This window comes from Ambystoma mexicanum, chromosome 4q (genome assembly GCF_040938575.1).
Source record: "Ambystoma mexicanum isolate Mex_15411 chromosome 4q, UKY_AmexF1_1, whole genome shotgun sequence".
Lineage (NCBI taxonomy): Eukaryota > Metazoa > Chordata > Amphibia > Caudata > Ambystomatidae > Ambystoma > Ambystoma mexicanum.
The window spans coordinates 679,984,109-679,997,328 of NC_090928.1; the positions used below are offsets into that span (position 1 = coordinate 679,984,109).

Genomic DNA, 13,220 nt, shown 5'->3' on the forward strand with positions numbered 1-13,220 from the left:
ATCTCTTCCAAGTTCTTCTTCGTATTCCTTCATCCAGTGGTCGACTCTGTCTTCCAAGCAAAAGACCTTGCCTTTCATGCAGGTTTCTTCCATGAATTCACAGCCTAGCTGTCACCCACACAGCAGGGTGGATGTCCTCCAAGGACAGCCAGCCAGCCAATCACCTTTGGGTGCATTCCTGTAACAAGGGGATTAAGCACAGTGAGTTTCGGGCACCTCCCTCACTTCCTGCCCTGCCAGACACGCTGGAGCCAGGAGGTGGGCTTCAGCAGTGAAACCCGCCAAAGACAAAACTAACAAAGGGTCCAAACCTGGTTTGGCGCACAGAGTAAGTCTCAAGAAGGACCTTTCCAACCAGAAATGGCGAAAAAAGAGGACAACGCTGGAGAAATGTAGTTACAGGTAAGAAACGACTCCCTTCCAGTGTCCCACCTGCTTCCAGTAGTTGCATGCCATTCGGTCTACATACTCACCAGGCTTCCCTTTTGGCGTTCCTCACTCCTTCTCCTTCCACCAAATACTCCTCTGAACCCCTCCCTGCCAGGGTCCCTGCAGTTTCTGTATTAGCTTATTTTCAATGTTTTACGTCTGATCCTGACACAATGGTTTGCCACTGCAACTAGTTCAGACAATGGTATGTTCTGTCATCCTATACAAGTAGTCATTAGCTGTGCGTGTACTTTTGGCTCGAGACAAGAAATTAAAGCAACGGCAATTGCCTCTTGAGTGATCTCATCCGGTTTAGTGAAGACTGAATGTTGTGTAAAAGCAATTTTTAAACAATCCAAACAGTTTGCTGGGGAGTCTCCCTTATTTTGCCTGCAATTAACTATCTTGCGCAAATCAATCTTTCTGGGGCACACCTCTGGAATAGTGGCTTTTATTTCAAGCTTTATCCAATCCATCTCCTTTGCCAGGATTAGCAGCCAGCCATTTTACATGCTGTTCAATCCTTTTCCTTACCTTTTAGGGATAACCACTCTCATGAGTTGGTTCATATGAGCCCAGACAGTACTAGAACATTGGATAATGGTTTAGAGCTCCTTGATACATCGCTGGGTCTCCTCCCGTATGTTGGGAAACATAAGCTACATTTCTTAAATCCCTAGTGAATAGGAGGGCCCTGCATCCTCCATAACCTTTGACATCAGTGGACTGAGGTACTAGAGACCAGCCAAGGAGGGAGACAGGTGCCCGGGCTGTGTTCAAAATCATCTTTAATGCATTACAGGACAACAGGAAACAGCAATGAGCTCCCAAAATTGGCTCCTTTTTTATACTTTTTTAAGGCTGATGTAACAATTCTTACAATTGCGCAACACACATTGATTTGTCCTTTCACCTACAAGCAAACCCCCACTTGCCTATGATTGGTTGGTTTAACTGCACTCACCAAGCTCACATGACATAATTTGGCATGCATGGTTTGACTGACCCTCAATCTGATAGCTTGCGTGAGACTCAACCGAAAACTCATTATAAATCCTTTGATGTCTGGAAAGGAGCAGCCCTTATCAGATCCTCTGAGTCTTTTTGGCAGGCTATACCGTATGATTTCATCTCATTTGTTGCCAACCAATTGGTCTTCCCATGCTCCTTAACTGATTTACTGTCAGTCATTAACTACTTTCCTGCCAAGAAATTCTAAATATACACACCAGCTGCAGTGGCCTGACAATGAACTGCTACTGAATTATTGCCAAGAATTACTCATTGTACTGCATGAATAAGGTTTTTTGCCACCATCTTGTTTCATCGCCATCCATGTTAGAAAATACCTGAGCCATGGCCGATTATTCTGTGTAGCTAACAAATGATGAGCTATTATTTCTACTTTTATGCATAACCTATCCAGTTTTCAGACTAGATTTTCGATATTCGTGATGTATGTGTAATACCTGAGATACCCTCCACTGCGTGGGTCATTCTGCCCCTAAGAAATATGTCGCCCTATTATGCATTTTTTTGTCCTAAAAAGCACTATAATTCAGATTTTTGCAATACTGGAACCATTGGTCAGCCTAACATGTTATCTGAATTCAGCTTGAGGGGGTGTGGGTCTAGGACCTCCTCTACACTAGGAGTACAAGGAACATGGACTGTGATCAGTTGATTACATTCCTCTCAACACCGGCTGGCCCGGGAACTTGCCTAAGGGTGTCTGAAAAACCAAACCACCTTGTCCAGATCTAGTTCCACCCCTTGTCACAGACTGAGTATAAGAGGAGAGGTGAAATGGATATCTATAACTAACATATGACCTGCACCCCCTCGCGCTGTAGGGGAAAAGGGCTTGTGAGTGCTCACTGCTGTGGTAGGTGGAACCTGAACAGTTGCCAGCGGTGAACAACCATTTGGGCTCCTGAAGCTGATGTGCACACTTTAGTCTTCTGCTGGCTCCCCATCTTGTCGTCTGTGATCTGAGGACGGATCCACAAAGCTCTATCGTTCCCTGACCTCTCAAATACTTAATTTGTCCCCTTTTAATCATTAATTAAAATCCTTTAGCCCTATGAGCTTTGAAACATTGTCGATCTGTAGCCTCTTCAAACCACATAGCATGTGCTCCCCAACTGTCTTGTATCTACTTTCCCTTTTCCCACTTCTAAGGTGATCTTCAAAGTCGCTTATCGTTCCAAAAGCAAGTGTCTTCTAACAGAAACTGAGTTATTTTTTTTATCCTTCCATATTAAATTGTGCCACACTTAAAAAATCTTGCACTTGGCACTATTCTAATTGGTAAATCTGTAAAAAGAAAGTGTACAATTGGGTGATATTGGCACCTGCCTCGACTCGCCCTTGCCCATGTTTGTCCTTTATTTTAGTGCCACTCACTCAACTGTATATATTGTGACTTCACTTTCTATGCAGTCCTAAGTGGGAGGGGATTTTACAGAGACATTGCTGACTGGTCTTGGGAGTGTTTTCAGGGCGCTCACCCTGACCTCACCCAATCTGACCTTGTTTAAATGGATTGCCCCCATTGTCCTGTTCCCATTACATTAACCAGTTATTTGATTGTATTGCTTCCATTCCTAAACCTCAAACCAGATTATCAGAAGACCATTTGGCCGTTAACAGACCAGATCTCAAAACTGCTAGTAATTTGCAAAGTCCATATCTGGACACACCTAATATCTTACTGCAATAGTCAGAAGGCATACAATGATATACAACAAAACTAAATAACCATCCCATATAACCATGACCCTGAAACAAATCTGTGTCTTGTGTAGTCATCATGAAAAACCTTTGGCTCCCTTTAGCAGTCCACGCAAATGCACCACTTGGGTCAAGATTCTCATGACTGCCACTTAAACAGAATTCCTTACCTCTTAGTTTGGAATCCTGCAAGTTTAAGGGTGCTGCAGCATTGCACGGCAGATGCCAGTCCCAGCACCAGAGATCTTTACCTGTAAGGTAATTGAGGAATTGAGGGACCCATCTCAGGCTAGGGTGGGAGCCAGCCCTTCCCCATAGCGTGGGAGTTGAGTACCCCAATTCCTGCCTCTTCCCCTTGTGCCTGGATGTATGACAGAAGTACCACTGTCTACAGCACCATTCTGGCAAGTGTCTCTCTTTCTATTGCAGAACTTGTCACCCCCATCATCAGCAAGGACACTGGTGGTGAACACCTCAGAAGAGACTGAGATTGACGACCAGAAAAGTAGAACTAGCACTGTGACCTGCTGCTGAAAAGACAACATGGAAATTTGAAAAGCTCTTCCACTATCTATCCACCATTAATTTACCTGTGCAGACAGAATGCCAGCGCAAGCCTGGGCGCAGAACAACAGTAGAGACTAAGACTAATTTGAACACAAAGCTTGTCTAAATGGGTCCCACAAAGCGGCACCCTCACCAAGCGGACAACCCCTTTTGGATCCTTGCTTGTCTGTAACACTTCCTCGGCAGAAGAATAGCAAGCAGTTGGCCAGGGTAGCCAAGTGGGAAAGTGAGCCAATCGAGAGAGACCTGAAAGGATAAAAGCTGGGTCGGGAAACATGAAGGTGTGGGTCATATAGGGGAAGTCAAAGGAGGACGAGGAGGCCAGCTGGAGGAAAAACTGAGCAGAGAAGCATAGAAGAATTCTTGAAGGAGCGTTTTGGGTGAGGTATTGGTTGGTGGGAGAGAGTGGTACTAGAGTTTGTGTGCATGATGGGAGGGAGTGGTATTAGTAGTGGGAGAGTAGGGAGTGAAAGGAAGGTGACTGAAGGGTTGAAAGAGTGACTGGGAAAAGCTGTGGATGGTGTGTGATGTAATGGAGAGTGTTCGTGTGGTGGAAAAGGAGAGTAGTAGTGGTGTGGAAGGGGAGTTAGTAATGGTATGGAGAGAGGTAGTGGCATGGGAGAAGTGAGTAGTAGTTGAAAGAGGCAGGGGTATTGGCGTGCAGAGGTAGGCCATAAAATCACAGGGTAGAGCCAATTAAGATGAGGAGGAATGAAGAGGAAAGTGGTAGAGAGGGAGAAGACGATAGGTGTGGGGGGGTGCAGGAAGAGCAGGGGAGAGTACCAGGAAGACGAGTATTTAAGCATGTATGGGAAAGAGCAATAGGGGTCAGTGTGTCTGGAGGGCACCCCTGATGCATCCAAAGACCTTGCAGGGAGCAGTAGAGCAGGGTTCACCAGATTGTTCCCTGACTGTCAGATAGGCTGTAGATAGTAGGGCTCACTGATCTCCAGTGACCATCATGGGGTTGAGGGCCCTTTGGTTATGGACAGAATGCCTATCTCTATATTGGATACAGGGGGGTGGCCCGTAGAGAACCCCCTTGCATTTAACCAAATAAAAACCCTTGAACGGTCTCAGAGTTGGTGTGTTCTTTAAGCCATCTGGGACACCTGATTAAGGGGCATCTTTATTTGTTGTCTTGCAAGCCAGGGGAAAACGCAACCTCCACCGAATGGGAACTGACCACACTAACATGACCCCTTACTGATCAAATCGAAATTTATGGACGTTTTAGAACTGATCACCAGACCTTCCGTCACACACATCCTGCCAAAACAATGAAATCTTTGATCCCACATAGTCATACTTTAGTGTTAATTTCTGGATGTGATGTCATGACTACTTCTGGTGTGTCTACTCATCTGGAGTTGCGTTGGACCTACACCACCATGACTACTTCCGGTAACTTACTTGCCCCATTGTCTGTCCCGGTTTAAGTTGGTTCAGGCAATCGTGCAACCGACATTGACCTTGGCACAGGTTATCACTGAACAGCACTTTCCAGTTCATCAGAGTGCATGCTCAATAAGATTGGTAAGGGAACAAGTGGGGACAAAGTCAACAGTATGCTACAAGAGAAGATCCTTAAGGGAACTAGGCAGTGATGTAATAGGGGTGTCCAACTTTATTCAGTTCCTGGGTATTGTTCACCCCCAACTTAATTTGTTTAATTTGTATTCACTTATTTGTTTGTTTTCTTTGTCAGCGAATTCTTCCATCTCTCTAGCTTTGATTTCAGAATTCAGCTCTACTCCCTAAGGATTCCTGTGTGGTATCTTTCTTGGAGGCTGTGTAAAAACGATGCTTATATTTGTATTTATTTACACACATAAACCTGCATGCATAGGCATTGGGAGCTACAGGGTTGCTCACATGTTTTTCTACTCCCAAAGGGACAGTTTTTTGCAATAGGTGACTTGCATTGTCACATGCCGATAAGTAGGTTACCGCGCTTCTATTCCTGTTCATTCCATTTGACTCTTCATTCAATTATTTCCGACTCCACTATGTCTAATTCCACATCTCTCTATATTTGACCAAGAAATCTGAATATCTACTTGATGTTCTCTCTTTTGTTCCATCTGTTGGGTTTGTACCGCACCAGCGGGCAGAAAAATCCTCTTTGTAGTGCTGAGATAGGCGATATGAGGCTCACTTTTTTCTGCTGGATTTACATCTTGCCAAATTGTTTTAATGTCCGACGGCACAGATCCTCTATAGAGTTATAAGATATTTCTTTAGGTTGTGGTAGGAGCTGCCACAGCAGTATCCTATAAAAATGTTTCCTTCACAAATGTATGTGGAGTAGCCGCTTGTTGATGGTTTAATGCACTGTTTTCCTTTGCTGACTTGCGGTTGAGTCGTATTTATCTAGAATGCTAGTTTACAGTTGTTGCTCAAATAACCAATGGAGGTTGTAAGTAAGGATCTTTGCATGCTTGATATGGACATGCTATCTAGTTAAAGCCTAGTTCTCTGTCTTGCAGAGAACATTTGCAATTGTTGCGTGATCAAAAAGGAAAATGTTTTCTATTGTAGATACATGACAAGAAGACGCCGTGGAAATCGTTCCTTGTAGTTGTGGACTGCACATCTAAGAGCGATGTCCTGCATAAAATGGAGCATCTAGAAGAGGATTATGATGGATTACCAACACCATCAGAAAAAATGCTTCCTCTTTCTAAAGAATGTCACTATCAAAACTTGGTTGCTGTGCCTGCAGAAGAGACTGAAATGAATGAAGACAATTCCACTAGTGACGTCAATAACAAATCAGACAGTGCATTGATTCATCAAGAAATACTGATCGCCACCACCTTAAATGAACTTGCAGTGCTTCATACTCGCACAGATTCCATTCAGCCTCAAACCCCAGCCGTGGTGAACATGGAATAGTTCTCTTCATGCAATTTGTTCATCCAGCCTTGGATGAGGCAAGAACGTGTTACCTCTGAAAGATTTTCAGTAACTTAAAAGTTAATTGATTGCCTACACACTGGTGGAGGCTTGTAGTTCAAATAAATGTGTTCATACATCTTCTTTCCTGTACTGGAAGTCCATTTCACTCTGATGCTACTAGAGCAAGTGCATCAGCACTCCTTACATAGAGGCTGAAGCGCAAAGGCCGAATGAACTGTTCTTCACTGATCAGCCTGTCCCTTCTTTAGTCCTGCTCCTACCTGGCCTACTGTACCTCATTCTTTAGACCTCTAATGGGCGTTTTGCCAGATGGACTGTGCATGCAATCCATTGCGAAAAAACAAACTTAAGGAAAGGAGGGATGTTGCGTGTGTGGGGGGGGAAGAGAGACATGATATGGCAGAGGTAGGAGCGATGGTCATGGGTCACCCCCACGGAGCGGAAGAGGGAACAGAATAGGAGAGGGGGGGCTAAGCAGAGGTGAAACGGGTGTGTGGTTGGCAGGTTGGGCGGTGTCCCCCTAGGTAGGGAGAAGGTTGGAGGAAATCATTAGGCATCCTGTGCAATCCTGGCTGCAGCAGAGGGGAAAAACACATGGTGAGCGGAGACCAAGGACTACATTTCAGGAACCTCTCTGCCCATTCTGTACAAAGGTTTCATTGTGGAATGCCACATAGGAACATTCTTTATGCTTTTGGTCTTGTCGTGAACCCTCCTCCATCTGCAGCACAACAGTCTGCGCCATTAAATAAAATTGGAACACCCATTGCAGTCATCCTCCAAACAGCAGGGGCTCTATGCACCACTCATGCCAACCCATATTTTCGTACCTAAATAAGCAGTTCCCAACAGCTCAGCCAAAAGTTCATATTTTACTGCCTGGCCGACTGGTCCGGAACTGCTCTTTTCCTTACTCCTTTTTAATTCCAGTACACTGCCTTTTTAAATTAATCATCCCCATAATAATTGAATCAAGTGTTTTGCTCCTGTGTGTAATTATTTATTTTGATAATTGACTTTTGAGTCTTTTTTATTTTTACTATTTATCTATGCTTTAAGTGACTTGCTTCAAATTGTGTGTCTGGTGCTTACCCGCCTTCTCTGCTGCTGCTGACCATCACTGCACCTACATCACAGGTTTTGGCAATCTAGATTTGGTGCCATTGTTCATTTTACATGGTGGGATTGCTCACTGAGGAGTATGCTCCAGAAAAAGAAATTAAGAGGATCTATTTCATAAGCCACAGTGGATTTCATCCTGCAATGCTGACAGAGGTAAGGGGAATGATATGGGTGACAGTCATGACTTTTTAAAAAAAAAAAATGAATATATATATTTTTTAACTTCTTTTAATTTAAATAACAGAGTAAACAATGCGACAGCACCACCCCGCAAACTATTCAGGACAATGACGGTATTACAATACAACATTGCAGCAGTTCACATACAGTTTCATACATTCGAGGGGATTGGGTCCTCCGACGTATTCCATATCTATGACAGGTAATGTCCACAGCTGTGCTGCTTCGGAAACTCTTTGGCGTCTGCGTCCTGCGTCGATGATGTCGATGCGCCGTACCCGAGGACCTCCTCGACGGCCGACGTCACCCGATCTGATAAGTAGGACGCACAACGCCCATAGCCTCAGTCCCGTTTTTTCCGCGAACGTGTTCGCTTCGTGAATCTCGGTACGCCTCGACTCTTTGGAGTTTGCTGTTTTCTTCTCGGTTCGTTGAACCTGTTCGGTTGTTTGTGAAGACCTGTTCATGGCGATGTCTACTTCGTCTTCAACCCCGCGTCCGGGCTTCAAGAAATGCGGGGACTGCGGGTGCCTCGGGGAGGCCCACGATACGGATGACTGTGTCGACTGCCAGTCGCTCACGGCAAAGGCCTTGCGGGAACGCAAGAAGAAGCTGTCGGTAGTTCGGGTGTCTAAGCCCCGGAAGTCGAGGTCTGCGGGGCTTTCGACGGATGACTCGAGGGGCGACTCTGTGTCATTGTCGGAAGTCCAGTGGGTCTCCTTCCAGGAGTCGGTCTCGCCACTCCTCCGCCTCTTCGAGGCATTCCCGGAAGCGCCGGCATCGGTCGCCTTCCCCGTCCTCTTCCGAGGACGCCGCCCTTCGGCGGGTCGCTTATCCCTCCATGCAAGCGACACCGGAGCAATGGGCTTCCTTCAGGAAGCAGATGCTAGCGATTCCTGAATCGCAGGGCACCGGTCCGCCCGCGCCTCCGAGTGGGGTCAGTCGGCACCGGTCGAGAGACACGGCTCGTACGCCTTCGGGCTCTGGTGGTCGGCACAGCTCGCGGGAGAGGTCCCGCTTCGACAAGGGTAGCCGTTCTGGCCATGTCCGTTCCAGGTCCCGGTCCTTGACGTGCTCGAGACCGCGTGATCCTGTGCCGTCTTCGAAGAAGACTTCGACGCCTGTGGCGCCAAGGTCATCGACGATTTCTCTCGAGTCTCTGCCTCCGAGGGGGTCGTCGATGCTGTCGGCGCCTAGGTCGTCGAGAGACACGCTCGGAGCTCCGGCTTCGAGGCCTGCGTCGACGCCGTCGATGCTGGCGGCGCTGCAGCTGACGTCGACGCCGATTCGCTCGATGCCGTTTCTGTCAACGCCAGCGCCAACTCGTTCGGCGCCCTCGACGCCTTTCGAGGCGGTGATGTCGGAGGGGCCCCATGGCACGGGGTTAGCCCCTAGAAAGGCTCTGGCTAAGGTCAGGCACTGCTTTGGTCCCCAGAGGTCTTCCTCTCCCCGCCTGGATTACATTTCAGAGGGTGATGAAGGCTCTGATGACGGCTTGGTTCCGGTTACGGTACCAGATGAGCTTATCTCGGGCCATAGCCAGTTTGATGACCTGAGGCAGTCACTGCATGATGCCAGTGGACTGGACACCTCTCCGGAGGTGGAGTTTTGTAGGCCGGAGCCTGGCACTCATGCCTATTCTTCATATCGGCGCCTTATGTCTCGGGTCACTGAGTACTTGGGTTGGTCAGCTCCCCCAGGGGAGTTCGTTCAGGGTGATCTCACGGACATTCTTGATCTTGGTCCCCCCCACTGACCCGGTTTTGCCGTTTCATATGGCTCTGCAGAGAAGGGTGGCGGCGGCTTGGATTGCTCCGGAGAGTCTCGTTTCACATACACTCTGTGGAACTGTGTTGCATTAGCGGCTGAACGTATTCCTGAAGGGGACGAACGGGATGGTTTCCTTGCTATGGTTCAGGATGGCAAGGATGCCATGTGTGAGGCCGTTCAGTCGGGTTTGGACATGGCAGATTGTGTCAGCCGGTCCATGGCAGCGAGCACCGTAATACGCAGGTTTGCTTGGTTGCGGAAGTCTGGGTTCACTCCTGATGTGCAGTCCCGGCTCCTCAACATGCCCTTTGACGGTGAACATCTTTTTGGCAGCAAGGCTGACGAGAACCTTGAGAAGTTGCAGACCTCCAAAGCTGCAGCAACGTCGCTGGGCGCTGCAGTTCGCCAACCTCCGCCTTTTCGTCCTAGGGGACAGCAATGGAGGGGAGGTTCCTTTTGCTATTACTCGTCCTTCAGTAAAGCGAGAGGAGCTAGCAGTCAAAGAGGCCACCGTAAGAGTGCCAGAGGTGGAAACAAGGGTACTCGAGGTGCCAAGGCCGCTCGGGCAGTTGCCTCTTTGCCCTCAGGCAACGCCGCAGCCGCTACCACTCAGTCATGAGGCCAGGTCCCATGGTTCGCTGGTTGGGGGAAGGCGGGCGCAGCATCTTGTAGAGTGGCGAGCCATTACTTCAGATGTGTCGGTTCTGGAGATCATAACCCACGGCTACTGTCTTCCTTTTCGGCAAAGGCCTCACGACAATCCACCTGGGAACCTCTCTTTGAAGATTCCGGATCCGCTCCTTGCGCAGGAAATTCAAGCCCTGCTGGAGAAAGGCGCCATAGAACTGGTGCCTGTAGCGGAGAGGAACAAGGGATGGTATTCCCCTTATTTTTTGATTTCGAAGAAAGACGGGGGATTGAGACCCATCATGGACTTGCGCGGTTTGAACAAACTCCTCAGGAAGGACAAGTTCAAGATGGTTACTCTCTCTCAAGTCCTCCAGGCCCTTCAACTTCAGGACTGGTTGGTGTCTCTCGACCTCAAGGATGCTTACTTCCATGTGCCGATCCATCTCAAGCACAAGAAGTACCTGAGGTTCGCGGTTGGCGACTCGCACTTTCAGTTTCGGGGCCTGCCATTCGGATTGACCTCCGCCCGAGGGTTTTCACCAAGCTCATGGTGGTGGTGGCAGCGCATCTCAGGAAAGGGGGGATTCATGTCTACCCCTACCTGGACGATTGGTTGATCAGGGGGAGCTCTCCCAAGCAAGTCCTGGATCATCTGTCCTATTTGACACCAACGCAACGGCTCCAGTACATCTGAGCAGTGCTCAATACGTCCCTGGGGCAGTGTTTTCCTCCCCAGGTGAGGGCTCTTCACATTCAGCAGATGGTGCACAAGTTTCAACTTGCCCAGAATCTCCCAGCGTCCGAGTTCTTGAGACTGCTCGGCCTCATGGCATCCTGCATTCTTCTGGTGCCAGAGGCTTGTCTGCGGATGAGATCTTTGCAGTGGGCACTCAAGCTCCAGTGGTCTCAGTCCTCAGGCAGGCTGTCGGACCCTGTTCAGGTGCCGCACTCGGTCGCCCAGGACCTTCTGTGGTGGGCCGTCGAAGGCAATCTGATGAAGGGGGGGCCCCATTTTGGCTGCCCTGGCCGGAGGTGACGATCGTGACGGAGGCATCCCTCACGGGATGGGGAGCTCATGCCAACGAGTTGACAGTCAGCGGTCGTTGGTCTCCGTCGGAGTCCAGACTCCATATCAATCTGTTGGAGCTGAGGGCCGTCAGGCTTGGCCTGAAGGCTTTTCTGCCGACTGTGCGAGGAAAGAGTGTCCTGATTCTAACGGACAACACGGTGGACATGCACTACCTCAACAAAAAATGGGGGGGGCAGGGTCACTTCCTCTGTGCAGGGAGGCGATGCAGCTCGAGTTCTGGGCCATCCAGCAGGAAGTTTCGATCTCGGCTGTTCATCTGGCCGGAGACGACAACGAGACGGCGGACGCTCTGAGCAGGCAGAGCACGTTCTCTCACGAGTGGGAGCTGGCTCAGGAGATTCTCCTGGAGATCTTCGCCCTTTGGGGGACCCCCCCAAGTAGATCTCTTCGCCTCCAGTGTCAATTGGAAGTGCGAAAGGTTTTGCTCGTGGGAATTTCCTCCAAAAGGAGCCTTAGGAGACGCGTTTGTGGTGGAGTGGTCAGTCCCACTGCTGTACGCGTTTCCACCAGTCCCCGTCATCCCGCAAGTACTGCAGAGGTTACGGAGGTTCGGTTCCTGGATGATCCTCATTTCTCCGGCGTGGGCCCGGAGGACGTGGTACCCAGACCTTCTCGACTTGTCCATCTGCCCTCCACGTCGTCTTCCCTACCAAGACGATCTGCTCTCATGCGAGGGAGAGGTCATCCAGAGGTCAGATCCCTCAACCTTCACGCTTGGCTTCTGAAAAGTTGAGGTATAAGGATTGGGACCTCCCTGAAAACGTGATGGAGTTGTTGCTCTCGGCCAGGAGGCCGGCAACAAAGTCTCTGTACCGTTGGAGAAAGTTCTGTGACTGGTGCAGAGTTAAGAATGTGGATCCTTTTGAATGTGACATTCCCATGGTTCTGTCTTTTTTGCTTTCTTTGGCCCACAGGGGCTTGCAAGTGGGGACCAGTAAAGGTTACCTGGTGGCGCTGTCCATATTTAAGCGCTCGTCTGAAGAGTGTTCCTATTTTAAGTTCCTTTAATTACTCCGTTTTTCAAAGGGCTCACTAATGTGTTCCCTCCGTCACCTTTTCTGGTGCCCGGTTGGGATTTGAACCTTGTTCTTAAGTTTCTTATGGGTGCTCCGTTTGAGCCTTTACATTCTTGCCCTTTGAGACTGCTAACTTTTAAAACTGTGTTTTTGGTTGCGGTTACTTCCGCTCGCAGAGTGAGTGAGGTACAGGCACTTTCAGTTAAGCCACCCTTCACTGTGTTTCATAAGGACAGGGTTGTCCTTAGCGTTCGTCCTTCTTTTCTTCCGAAGGTGGTTTCGGAATTTCATTTGAGCCAGAAGGTTGTTCTTCCGGCGTTCTATCCTCCTCCACATCCTGGTAAGGAAGAGGGGAGGCTCCATAGGCTTGATCCTAGGAGAGCGTTGAGCTTTTATATTTCGCGCATGTCCCGGGTCAGAGTGGACAATCAACTTTTCATTGGTTACGCTGGCAAGCGTTTGGGACAAGCTGTGACGAAACAGACTTTGTCTCATTGGATTATTTTAGCTATCTCCGAGTGTTACCGCTTGGCGGGTAAGGACCCTCCGGCTGGCTTGCGGGCCCATTCTACCAGGGGAGCGGCTGCGTCTACTGCCCTGCAGAGGGGTGTTCCTATTCGTCACATCTGTGATGCAGCCACCTGGGCTTCAGTACATACTTTTGTACTCACTACTCCCTCGATTCCATCAGAGGGCAGGATCTGGCCTTTGGCAAGGCAGTCCTATATTCCGCAATTTGATTGGGCATGCTAAATTTGTGT

General features: G+C 48.8%; 1 protein-coding gene across 2 annotated transcripts in view; it reads left to right on the plus strand.

The window, feature by feature from the left end:
• Positions 1 to 6,771, plus strand: part of GZF1 (GDNF inducible zinc finger protein 1) — a 186,050-nt gene extending 179,279 nt beyond the window's left edge. For both annotated transcript variants that reach the window (XM_069608265.1, XM_069608264.1), the window contains exon 6: positions 6,271 to 6,771. In XM_069608265.1, coding sequence (XP_069464366.1) covers positions 6,271 to 6,627 — 357 coding nt within the window. In that variant the 3' untranslated portion in view covers positions 6,628 to 6,771. The remainder of the gene's footprint in view (positions 1 to 6,270) is intronic.
• The last annotated feature ends 6,449 nt before the right edge of the window (positions 6,772 to 13,220 follow it).